The 12410-nt window shown below is 39.2% G+C and overlaps 3 protein-coding genes and 1 long non-coding RNA gene across 25 annotated transcripts in view; 2 read left to right on the plus strand and 2 right to left on the minus strand.

Moving 5' to 3' along the window:
* The window catches only part of LOC116918436, a 29780-nt gene that overhangs the window by 11070 nt on the left and 6300 nt on the right, over positions 1-12410 (plus strand). For both annotated transcript variants that reach the window (XM_045174909.1, XM_045174907.1), the window contains exon 2: positions 9785-9790. In XM_045174909.1, coding sequence (XP_045030844.1) covers positions 9785-9790 — 6 coding nt within the window. The remainder of the gene's footprint in view (positions 1-9784; positions 9791-12410) is intronic.
* LOC116921217 lies at positions 2584-10217 on the minus strand. Of its 19 annotated transcripts, XR_006648294.1 has the most exons (13): positions 9975-10217; positions 9146-9890; positions 8866-9067; positions 8375-8799; positions 7667-8283; positions 7520-7605; positions 6794-7448; positions 5814-6735; positions 4882-5714; positions 3751-3785; positions 3392-3611; positions 2853-3329; positions 2584-2785 (listed from the first exon to the last, which is right to left on the minus strand). It is a non-coding gene; the product is annotated as an uncharacterized LOC116921217 (long non-coding RNA). The 19 variants fall into 19 exon arrangements; XR_006648287.1 differs by having other exon boundaries at positions 6794-8283; positions 9146-9712; positions 9782-9890; positions 10005-10217; XR_006648286.1 differs by having other exon boundaries at positions 6794-8283; positions 9146-9712; positions 9782-9890.
* Positions 4114-7342, plus strand: LOC123473727 (flocculation protein FLO11-like). Of its 3 annotated transcripts, XM_045175046.1 has the most exons (9): positions 4114-4580; positions 4634-4858; positions 4935-5763; positions 5828-5962; positions 6040-6249; positions 6325-6348; positions 6553-6721; positions 6798-6959; positions 7065-7342. In XM_045175046.1, exons 2-9 carry the CDS (start codon positions 4805-4807, stop codon positions 7201-7203), a joined length of 1722 nt encoding a protein of 573 aa, XP_045030981.1. In that variant the 5' UTR covers positions 4114-4580; positions 4634-4804; the 3' UTR covers positions 7204-7342. The 3 variants fall into 3 exon arrangements, with proteins under 3 accessions (XP_045030981.1, XP_045030980.1, XP_045030975.1); XM_045175045.1 differs by having other exon boundaries at positions 6040-6348; XM_045175040.1 differs by having other exon boundaries at positions 6325-6721.
* LOC116920983 lies at positions 10444-12264 on the minus strand. Its single transcript, XM_045175417.1, has 4 exons — positions 12115-12264; positions 11839-12035; positions 11176-11416; positions 10444-11091 (listed from the first exon to the last, which is right to left on the minus strand). The coding sequence occupies exons 3-4, from the start codon at positions 11194-11196 to the stop codon at positions 10672-10674; spliced, it is 441 nt and encodes a 146-aa protein (XP_045031352.1). The 5' UTR covers positions 11197-11416; positions 11839-12035; positions 12115-12264; the 3' UTR covers positions 10444-10671.

Raw genomic sequence — 12410 nt, forward strand, 5'->3', positions numbered from 1 at the left:
AGTTAATCGAATTCAAAGAGGTAGCGTTAAAAACCCCTTTGATTTCGTTTTATTCAAAAACTGCGACTAAATAACGTGAAAACTAATATTTTATTCGAAGCCAGCATTCAAATTTGGTTGTGAAAGGTTAAACTTTATTGAATTTAGCGTCAAAATTTTAATCCCGATTTTTTTTTCCACCAAAAAATCGGGCTTAAAAAATATAGCCTGATTTTTTACTTTTGTTTGCGGCTTTTGATATAAAAGCTAAGAGTGTAACGGTAGATGGCCTAATAAGGGGTGCCTCTAGTTATCAATGCCAGACATATTTGACTGTTATTGCTGTTCTGTGTAAGGAACGTTATGACATTATGACCATGGTTATGACAGAGAGGCTGGTAAACTGAAGAATCACCGTCACATAGTGTGCGTAGTAGACCGATTATGGAATTAGAGAATATTTTGGACAATTCTTACTTTCATTCTTTTAATGGCGGCCTTTCTTTAAAATGAATAAATATTTTATTTTAGTCAAAGGGCTTACCTCTCGGACACTAGAAGAGAACGATGGAATTTATAGATTGGCTGGGAAACATTTTGTCGACAAAAGGTATGAATTATGACAGTTCTATTTCATCAAAAATCACTGTATCCCTATTAGTATGTTTCCTCTTTGGGCCACACAACTTTTTTATTATTCTTTTTACTTTTATCAGCTTTTTTACTTCATGCTTTTTTTTTTTAGAGTAGAACTGACACGAGAGTTTGGTACTGTTTTTTCTTTTTTTTAATACAGGCATAAGTCTGTCTTTCCAAAAATCTGAAAGGAATTAAAATTAAGTAGGTCAGTAAATTTGAATTTTTTCCAGAATTGTTGTACTTAATCGGGTTGTTTTTTTCAGGAGTATGGATACAAGTAGATTGAAATTCCTGAAAAAGATTCCAACTCCTATATTCTACTGCACGGAGCCCTCAACAGTTAGCCAAACATTAACATTCTTACATGTACAATGCTGAACAGGGAAGAAAATGCTTGGCGTCATGTAGCAAATGATAGTTTACAGGCTGTAAACCATTCCATCCACTAACTATTTGAAGAGGTTTGGAGATGGGATACCCATTTCATTAGTTCAGACAGTAAGTCTTCAATGTGATGATTCTACCCCTTTAAAAGCAAAACCAGTTTCTACACCAAAAAGTTGGGCTGCACAATTGAGATGTAGCTCTTAGGCTACTGAAGAATATACCACAAGTATGATCATAATTATCTCCTTTTATTTTCTCTTCCTTGGACAAAGATTGTAGGTACATTGTTTATATCACCAAAAAGTTTGGAGGTGATATTTTTATTTTAAATGACTGTCCAAGTACTAACTCCTTTGGTTTGCAGATGTTCGCGGTAAGCTTAAAAGAAACTAAAACATCCAATATATTTATTGTAACGTTCTTTTCCTTTTGCTGCACATGGCTCTGGTGACATAATCTCTTTTGATACGAGGCCCTTGTTCCATAATATCGTAGGTTTGCCACTTACCAAAAAATTTTACCAAAAAAAAAAAAAAAAAAAAAATATTTTATCAACAATTCTCAAGGGTAACAATCAAAGTATTTCTCATGTTATAGCAAGTTACTTTAGGTTACATTATTTTATTTTTTTTAGTAAATTGTCTTTAAAGAATAACTCAATAGCAGGATTTCTTGAGTAGTTTTAATGAGTGATGTCGAAAATAAATTATTACGCATTTTTTTTTCCATAAATCAATTGTTTTTTTGTATTTTTTATTTATACAGATTAATGTTCATAATTATTGCATGGCATGGATGAAGAGGATTCCCACTGATGCCAATCATACTCAGGAATAATAATTTTTAGATTGGAGGCATGGCTGTTAATTACTACATAATTTAAAAATACATTAATCTTCTGTTCGCCTACGTCGTGTTTTTTCTTAGTAAACAAATTAAGGAGATTGCATATCTGGTTTTACTGCATAAAAGATATCTTGATTTGTGTAGAGGTTTTAATTGTAGAGTGCGCTGTCATTTATATTTGAATTAGGCGACGTGGCGGTCCCCGGGTTTATATCATTGGAAGGGGTTTTGTAGGGGCTACCCCAAGGTTAATCGCTCACGTTAAAACTTGTTTCCTTCGAATTTGCATCACTCTTCTCTTCTTCCGGCTTCTCTTAGCCAAACACTAGTGGTCAAAGATTGAGGCAGTTTTATGGTTCTTTTCCCTCCCCAAAATAAAAGTTTTAAATCATAAAAAAATTAATTGACGGCTGGAGAATATTACATGCATGTAAAAACAATACAAACATCAATCGATAGACCTAAAACTGAAAACTATCTTTTCGTGTTATATTTCATTTGATTTTATCCTGATTTGTTTATATTCCACTTTCCTAATGCAAGGTTCAAGTTTTGTAGAAATGCATCATTTGAAGGTGTAGTGTTCGAGTATCGCAGTATTTTCAAGTTCTCCACACTGAAACTCCAGTTAATGAATTGTGGATATGGTATTGCAATTCAATTTTCCTCTACATGCAGTGTGGAAATATGCGTATTATTCAGAATTTGTATGATATATATTTACATTACCTTTAACTGGGAATCGAACCCTAATCCGTCAGCATACCACGCCAGTGCTCAACCGTTGATCCTGATTGTTTGTTGTTGTTTGAAACAGTTATGGTGGATTTGAAACCACGAACTTTAGGTTACGAATCCAACGCTCCTCTGCATTGAGCTACATACCAATGAGTTTATAAACTATGGCAACGCGTATGAATAATATACAGGTTGTCTTTAAATGACAAGAAAATCTATTCATTTTTATACCATCTATCATTCATGTCTTTCTGGATAAGTACCTGCCTGTGGAGCTGAAGATTGTGGATTTGACTCCCACTTATGATAACAATGGATCCGAATATAATAGGATGTCCATGTGTCATGTTTTGTTTCACCAATCTACCATGTACTTTGCACTCCAACTTTTAGAATTCTAAGTATTGTCTGCCAATATATGCATACCAAATGAGTCACTTTACTAACACAATTATGGTTTTATAAAATATCTTAAACATTTTTTACAATCTTTCAGATGAAATTTGGTTGTTTTCAGACATCATGGAATTCAATGTCCATCCTGTAATGGTGTTAAAATCATAGCTACATCATGGAATTCAATGTCCATCCTGTAATGGTGTTAAAATCATAGCTACATCATGAAACCTTTCATACGTATCACCTCAGTCGTGAAAGTATTATACAAAGCAAAAAATATGTTCAAGTAGCGACAAGATACAAATGTACTGTCCTCCAACTATAAGAATTCTATGTATTACCTGCCAATAAAAGCATACTAAATAAATCACTTTACTAACAAGATGATGGTTTTGTCAAATACCTTTAACATCGTTTTCCAAACTTTTCAATGGCACTTGGTTGGCATCAAACATCAAAGCATCCAATGTTCCTTTATCCAATAAGCACAAAAATGTTTTTTGCCGCAAGAGTTATCCCAATGAGGTCCACATCCACAAATTTCCTTAAGGGATGAGTTTTTTCATTCTGTCCCATGTTCAAAAACAGTTTGACTTTGACTAATATAAGCATTTGTCATAGAGCTGCATGAAAGCCAAAAGTACTTTTGATAGGTTATTGCAAGCTAGTTACGTAAAGCCATAATTCTGCACTTCAGCATGAAGGGCAAAAATTTTCACAACTTTCAATTTAGAATGTTATCTCAGAGGTTGATGTACTTACGAAGAGCTCTGTAATGTGGCTGATAGGTGTCGTACCTGAAGAAATTGAAACATTGAGTGACGGCAAATAAAAGCTGAAAGAAATAATGTGCAAACATACTGTAATGTTAAATGTAATTTTAAAAAAAAGTTGTCCCTCACATCGGCACGAAAAAGTGGCAGATATCAGTGTAGTAATCAAAAGAATGTTTAGAACGCAATTTCATCTACATTCATTAGCTAAAAGGGTGGTATCTTACTTATTTTAAGGTCACTAGATGACGTTCAGGGGGAGAGAAGAAGAAAAAAAAAAAAAAAAAAAAAAAAAAAAAAAAAAAAAAAAAAAAAAAAAAAAAAAAAAAAAAAAAAAAAAAAAAAAAGGTCTCAATCAATTTACCCAAATAACAACAGAACTAGGACTACGAAACAGTAGTTCTCTATAAAAACCAAAAGAAAATTATTCAACCATAAAAAAAAAGTGTTTACAGTGCCGTACCGTATTCCGAACTGTTCAGTTGTAAACAAATGAAAATGAATGGAGACATTCCGCAAAAATACAAGGTTAGACCTCCAAATTTCAAGTTCCGGGATAAACGACAATTAAGTGACGAAACAAGATAAATTGAACGGATAAGGCTACCAGTTTTACACATTTAAGCTCTTAACTTATGTGTGAAACGGTTGACTTTTGGGGACTTATTTTAGTCAGCCCTTATCTTTTGTTATTTCAACATACGAAACGTTAAATCTCTCCTCCGAGCTCACTGAGATAATAACATTTGCCTCAATACGCCCTTGGAGGAGCAACGTAATAGGTGACGATTGACTTCCTTCACCCTGAGCATTACAACCGTACGTAGATAACCACAAAAATAAGTTCCTTGAGTCTAACTTCTTTATAGTAGACTGCTGAGATCTATCCGAACACAGTGAGTGTCGGAGCTCGTTGAGCAGCGCAGTTCTAGCCCAACGTGGTTTGAAATTGCAGACTTACCTAGAAGATTTGGTTTTAAATTAACCTGATTAGTATTGATATCTACCTGAAAACGTACATCATTATTCACTGGGTTTTCGCAATGAAATCGATGAGATCAGAACTCGTTCCTAGACTTACAGTAATCGTACTCTTCGTTAGTCTAACTTGATCACATACCATTAACTTGTAGCGTGTCTAATCTGTTACATTATTTTCTTCAATTGCGACAGCTCCTATTGCTGATTGGTGGCATCGGCCTGACGGAAGCGATCGACTGTGGCCGTTGCGTATGCACCAAGAATGTTGCTACCGGGTATCAGAATGTCCTTTGTCTTGGAATTCCGTTCACAGAAATCAAGTCGATATTCGCTGGAAACACTGGATTTGTCGATATCAATCGGTTCGATGTCGTCCCAGAAGTGTGTGATTCCATAATCCCAGCGAATTTGCTGGGCAACCATCGTGCACGGATCATTCACCTGGCCAGTTGCGGAATAAATCCCATGGAAATCCATTCTGATGCTTTCAAGACATCAATGAGAACTACAGAAGAATTTACCAGTTTTGTTTGCGATGTTGGCAAGTTGACGTGGTCTTTCCTCAATGGATTTACTAGTCTGAATTTCCTACAACTGGAAGGTGTCACTAAAATTCAATCACTGGGATCTCTTCCATCACTTCCCAGCCTTAAACGGTTCACTATTACCAACTGCCAAGGATTTGCACCTCTGAGTTTCCCGGGGACGTCGTTGACTGGATTGCAGACTCTCATCATGACCGATAATGGCGCAGAACTGACGAATGAAAAGCTCGATTCCATCCTGGCGACATTGGTTAATGCCAAAAGTTTCCAAGTGTTAAAATTGACAAATAATACGGGTATGAGCCGCATCCCGAGCGCATTATCTGTGCTATCCGCTTTACATACGCTGGATCTTTCACTGTGTTCGATTCCGATAGTGTCATCAAGTTCCCTTTCCTTCACCGCTCCGGCCGTCAAAGCGCTAAACCTTGAAAAAACTTCATTATCAACCATCGTTGACAATACGTTTAACAATAGTATGCCATACCTTTTGCACGATTTTTCAAAGAAAATTTCAAAATTTTACCTTTTCTCGTGAAGGATATTACGGGAATGCAAAAGTCCTCCTCGACGGCAACAACTTGCAAGAATTCCGTTCATCCATCTACTTCAAAATCCTGGTGGATATGAAGACTGCAACGACCGGAGAGATTGGCAGCCTCTCAGTCACAAACAGTTACGACCTAGACATGCTCCCTATTTATTTATTTTTGCCATTTTTTTCTAATTCGGTAAATTGTTTTCCCCATCAGATCCAATCAAATGTGACGATTGTCAACTAGCCTGGCTCATTCGCGATTCTCGAGAATTGCTTCCATTCGTTAACGGTGCCTGCTCTAACGGGACGAATTTTAGGGATCTCATTCCTAGTTGGTACGACGACCAATCCTGCGATACCCTCACTACCACGCCACTACCGACAACGCTGACGTCGATCTCTACGTCTATCGAACCAACATCTACGGTAACTACTGAACAAACAACTTCCACCGGAACGCAGTCGAGTAGTGAAATGTCTTCAACGTCTACTGTTAATCCGAGTGAAAGTACTAGCACTGCAGCAACCATCGATCCCGTGTCAACGACTGCGTCCCCGACATCTACCATGACTACTGAATCGCCAACATCCGTTACAACACAGTCAGGTAGTCAAGTGTATCCAACGTCTACTGGTAATACGGGTGGAAGTACTGGCCTTGGGGAAACTACCTCGTCGACGATAGGGGTTCAGACAACGACGACGAGCAGGCCTACCAGCGGCGCAACATTGCCATCAATTTCGTCGACTGGGTCCGGATCCACAAACATCTCTACACTAGCCCCACCTGACGCAGAGAGCTACGACACCTTATTTTACATTCTCTACGGCATCTTGGGTGGTATTGGCTTGATTTTAATCATCGGTTTCGTCTATCTAGGCTGGATGCTCGCCAGGTAAGCCGCAATTCCTGAATAAATTCAATAGACACGTAATTCAACTGTAATGACTTAAAAAAAAATCATTACGAAGGAGACGAAAGGCAAGGGCAAGAAGCAGCGACGTCTCTTCCCTCAACTCTTCCATCGCTCCTGGGTTGCATCCCGTTCCGGACCCGCTAGCAGTAAATCATCGTGCGTCATACGCCCCGATGAATGAGCCTGTTCCGCCACGTACCGCTTCCAATAACTTTAAGTGAGTGATAGTGCAGAAGAACGCGGAAAATTAGGAACTAAATGTGAATAATCAGTCATTTGCAAAATCTTTATAACTATTACAATTCATTATAAATCATTGCAGTCAACATCCGACTGGAAAACAGTATCATAAAGCTACAGCTACCATTATCACGCCTTATCGTCCAACATCTTCAGCACACCAACCCCCAACGGCCGAACAAAGTGGTCGAGTACGAGGACTGAAACGAGTTCAGTTTTAATTCCGTTTCCTAGGCAGTTGGCACGAGAACAAATAAAGCAAATAACATGTAAACACGTCACGTACACATTATTAACAATTTTCCCAACTCTTTGACCTTTGTGTAAGAAATGAAGCAATAATAAAAACCGTCGACATTCTTTCTCGTACTCGTTTTGCATCTGTGTTTGTTCATGGCACGCCAGAAAATTTCCGATAGTGGCAACCGACAGCACGTTTTTAGTGATAAAAAGGCCCATCACGTCACTTGTACACATGGAAAATCCAATTAATCCCACGTTGCCCTAAATCCTACATGGCTATCGGCTCAGGCTTACCCGGTTTAATGTCTGATGGGGTTCTTTTGCTGACGCATGTAGGCCGGCCGTCATTGATGAACGTTAACGATCATCTTTGGCTTGCACTGCGTGTGAGATTAAGTGGCATTTGTAGTCAATAAACAGGTACAAGCGACGGGAATTTACTTGATAGCTTAACCATCGCGGTTGTGGAGGCCTTTCTTCAATTTAAATCCCTGTTTAAATAGGGATGTGTCGCACTCTTGCGCGATTTCCTACAAGCGTTCGATGTCGCAATTAAGCTTAAGGCAAGAGACCCAGTGCTCCAGTCGAACGAATCGCGTTGAACATGTCGGTCACCATTTTTATCAGCTGCTTGTTAGTCATTACAGTTGCCGGTGGAGAAGTTTTTCCAGATGAATTCCAGCGACAATTTGACGTAAGATATTTGTTTTTTTTGGTAACCCTAACGATTTGATTGTTGCAAATACAAATCTTTTCAGGTCATGATCATGGCGAAATTTGATCAATTAGAAGCCAAAGTTCGAGATCAAGAGATTCAACTGAAGACGGCCAGAGATGAGATCCTTTCGTTGAAGACCAAAGTCCAGCGACTCGAGCCCGTCTTGGAGGAAAATGCCAAGACGAAATCGCGCAGTGTTGACGGTAATCCAATCGTGGCCCATAAAGCCATGGCTGCTACATCTTCGGCACTGTTTGTCCCGAGGACGTGCCACGAAGCTCGTGAAAGTGGCCTTCCGGAATTCAAAGAGTCCGGAATGTATTGGATCGATCCCGACGGTCTGAAAATTGGAGATGGAGCTATTTACGTCTATTGCAACATGACTACAGGTTTTAGCCATCCAAAAATGACAATAAATTTTCAATCGTTACCCAGTTCTTTAATCCACAGGAGCGACTAGCGTTGGCCATGATAGTGAGGCAACTATTGACATTCCTAAATGCAGTCCCGCTGGTTGCTATTCACGACCGATAGTGTACAATGGCGGATCTCTCAAGCAAATGAAAGCCTTGGCAGAAATTTCCGCAGATTGTCATCAAACTATACAAGTTAGACCTTTTTACATTTTAATATTGTTCGTTCAACTAACGATAAATTAAATTGTATAGGTGAATTGTCTTGGAGGACCATTTACGGTAAACGGCATTGACTATGCCTGGTGGACCGATGTTAGTGATAATAAACAAACCTTTTGGTCGGGTTCAGATGAATCCGATCACACCTGTCAATGCGGCATTGAAAACAATTGTGTTCGTCCGGATCTCGAATGCAACTGTGACGCTAACGTAGCTGTCCCCTTATCAGATAATGGTATAAATAGACTGAAGATTATTTCTGAAAATATGGAAAATTTGCTATTTACCTTTTGCGTTTGCTGCTTCCAGGAAATATTACACTGAAGGGAGTTCTACCGGTGACGAAATTAAATTTCGGGCAGATAAATCACAACGGAGGCAGCCACACCCTGGGAAAATTCACGTGTTCTGGAAAACCAACCTATGCATTCTACCCAAGCAGCTGTGCGGATCTGTGGCGAATCGGCTACACTCTCAACGGGTTGTATCCTGTTCGAGGATCAAAGCGTGTCCAGTTCATTTACTGCGATTTTTCCTTAGGTACAAGATAATTAAAATTATATGTACCTGTAATTGCTCACGAACTTTTTTTTCGGCGTAAACTGATAACAGGTCAAAATGTCAAACAGGAAACGATAGGGTACGCGGATGTGAAAACGCAGGCCGTCGAATTCTACGTGCAAAGATCCAAACCGTATTCATCGCCAATTCCATTAGAGATAACGTTCAATGTCAAAATACTGAACGAAGGAGGAGCCATGGACATGGCATCGGGCATATTCACCGTTCCTATAACTGGCACGTACTTGTTTGACTTTTCGGGTATCAACGATCCGGTCGGCGGAGCTTTCAGTGTAGTATTTCAAGTCAACGATGTGAAAAAGGCTTCGACGTTTGCTGATGATCCGGGACAATTTACGATGACCCTTCCTTCTATTTGGCATCTTGCCAAAGGAGACACCGTGAAATTAACCATCACTTCTGGAACTCTCTACAGTGATGACAAGAACGGACCGTTGGTCCATTTCACAGGCATCTTGCTTGAAGAAGACATCTTTGTACCGTGATTCTACATGTTGGCGTTTCACAATATCTCCTATCCCGAATTGCGACTACAAATTGAAATACATTTATCTTGAAATGAACAGTTGAACACATATCAATGTGTCTCCATTGTTTTGTAAATTCACGTGTAGAAAATACCAGAAAAAGGTGCAGTGGGGTGCCAGGTGAAAAGTATTGCTGCCATTGTAAGCAGAGGATATTTTTCACACTTCTGACACAAAAGAAGGGGTCTAATGAATGCAGCAGGCTATTCAAAAACATAAAGTATTACACTGACTTTTCCTTTAAACAACTCACACTTGTTGTAACAACAAAAAACAAAATGGCTTACTGGCTGGCATAATGAAGTCCATAATCCTACCCGAATAGCGAATACTGCTGATGAAATCTCAGTGTAACTGTATGCGAGAGATCAACTGAAGAAAACCAAATGGCAAGATGAAGAAGTTGTACTGCATGTCGTTGAAAATCGTGTAACACAGTGCACTTTCGAATCATCACTTGTTCAAACGTTAGACTAAAATGAGACCAGACGACTGTGAGATCTCTTGACACACTGAAGCCTTGGCGGCTTTCTTCTTTTATTCATAGCCTTTGGGCACGTACCTCACCCCCTTTTTGACGTTGGCCGTCCGTCATTTGTTTCACATTTTCTAAACGATTTGACTTAAGACGCCATAAAATAACTTACCTCTGCCCTTTCACTGGGTCATCAAAAGTGTCTGAAGCAAAAAGAATTTTTCTTCACAGAAAGTATTGAATTTTCAAAGGAAAATGAGGTGTGGTTAGTTATAAACAAATTTGGAGTAGAAGCCACCATTTATTATTCTAGCGGACGCAATAACAAAGAAAATGGCGCTGTTCATCAGTTCATGGCATTTCCTTACGCAGTAGAAAATGAAAGTACAGATTTATGAGGTGAAAAAACAATGATGATGATGTCTAGTTACTTTTTACAGTTGAACATAATATTAACTATTAACAGTTGGAAAGCTTTGTGGATCATGATTCAAGCATTTATAGATTGTTTATGAGGAAATAGAAACGGCGGCGGCAGAGGCGGAGACACCGGACCCTGCTCGGAATCCCCTTGGAACGAATCCAGCAACTTGGTTTTCTACAGGATTGGCAAGGAAACCGCTACTCGGGATACCGAAGAGTGACGCAAAAGCACGATGAGCATCGGCACCTGCAAAGTCTACCTGATTTGAAAAGACATCGTGGTTGACGTTAGATGGTAGGCTGCTGCTGCTTCCGGTGGAAGAGGATCCATTCGGAATGGAATCGGCGGTGCTGGCCACAGTCTGACTGACGGGATGGATGTTTGGTGTTGGCCGCTGGCTCTCATTCCAACCTTGGTTTTCCACGACAGACCCGGATGAACTGGTGATCTTTGAAGTTTCAGTTGGCCGGCCATTGACCGCATAAGCTGACACCATAAGGATCACCTAAAATATCGACAAGAGAAATGGAAATGATGTTTTAACGATATTTGCGATATAAAAAAAAGAGAGTACAACTGTCAAACTTACCAATGCGTTCAATAGGAGCATAGTGTTGCGTTGCTGGTTTGTTTTGCAGCTGAAATGAGATAGTAAACTGATGGTCCATCCAAGGTCTCACTCGTCTTTTATACCAGAATACCTGCGCCGCAAGCTTTTCATGTCTAGTGCCAAAAGTTAGACCGGTTTTGTCTTGTCTTACGTCACTGTTATTTCCTTGAATGGGAATACCACGATTTGTTTGGGACTTTCCAGAGTGAAACGGTGAAGTCTTTTTAAAGATGGAATCGCAATCAAGAGTAAAAGGGCGTACTATGTTATGTGGGAGTAAATCTACGTTTTCCGCTACTTCTTTGTTAAACGAGTTGAAATTATGTTTTTGGTTTACTATTAGTGGCATATTTTACGATTCAATTCATTGCTATTTGTTTTTTAGGACAACTTTTTAGACTAAAAAGACTAAATTTTAATAAATGATTAAAAATAGCAGAGCGTGGTTTCGATCCACGGACCTCTGGGTTATGGGCCCAGCACGCTTCCGCTGCGCCACTCTGCTATACCTACACCTACCACTTTTCCTGTTCTAACCAGTATGACTTGTTTATTGTCGCCAAATGTTTTCAATTGGAAGAAGAACATTTAACGAAGACGACTAATAATTTAAACATAATCAAGAACTAGTGAAAGGCATACTTGAAAGATAAGGAAGGAACACTGGCAAAACTGATTCACTCCATTGCAGCTTGTTGCCCACGGCCAGGATAAGATTCCTCAGATAGACGGGCGGGACGCAATATAAGCCTTTACTGGCATACAAGGAAAGTTGACGTTTCTTAATTTCCCGATTTTCTACAATGCAGAGATTGGTTTTGCTATTATCCAACGCTGACCTAAAGCAGAAGATTGAACTGTTAAAGCTTTAAAAAATGAATGCGTTTTCAATTTGCCTACAAATAAAATTTTACTTACCCTGGGGAAACCACCTCTCCTCCGCCGGCTTCAAGTAAACACTGAAAGGAATCGTTTTCATCGCCAAGGTGAAGCTCGGCTGTGATGCCATGGAACGGGCCGGCCGGGAAGTCTCGATTGCGATTGACGCGCCATTATGTAGTAAAGTAATAAAAAGTAATTATGTAGTAAAATGAGGTCATAGAGCTTTCGAATCAAACGGGTAGGACAGGAACTGCGTAAATGAATTAAGATATAGCTGATGCGAATTCAATTCATCAAATAAAGGCATAAAAAAAAAGATTAAGGAGTTGTTT

This window comes from Daphnia magna, linkage group LG1, assembly GCF_020631705.1.
Source record: "Daphnia magna isolate NIES linkage group LG1, ASM2063170v1.1, whole genome shotgun sequence".
NCBI lineage: Eukaryota > Metazoa > Arthropoda > Branchiopoda > Diplostraca > Daphniidae > Daphnia > Daphnia magna.

What these genes read in the sequence shown, in the direction of transcription:
- LOC123473727 (XM_045175040.1), top strand. Translation starts at nt 4,805, where the DNA reads ATGAAATCGATGAGATCAGAACTCGTTCCTAGACTTACAGTAATCGTA. An exon ending in TGACAATACGTTTAACAATA is followed by an intron (nt 5,764 to 5,827) that starts GTATGCCATACC and finishes TTTCTCGTGAAG; the next exon opens with GATATTACGGGAATGCAAAA. An exon ending in CTAGGCTGGATGCTCGCCAG is followed by an intron (nt 6,722 to 6,797) that starts GTAAGCCGCAAT and finishes ATCATTACGAAG; the next exon opens with GAGACGAAAGGCAAGGGCAA.
- LOC116920983 (XM_045175417.1), bottom strand. Translation starts at nt 11,196, where the DNA reads ATGCTCCTATTGAACGCATTG. An exon ending in TGCTCCTATTGAACGCATTG is followed by an intron (nt 11,092 to 11,175) that starts GTAAGTTTGACA and finishes TCGATATTTTAG; the next exon opens with GTGATCCTTATGGTGTCAGC.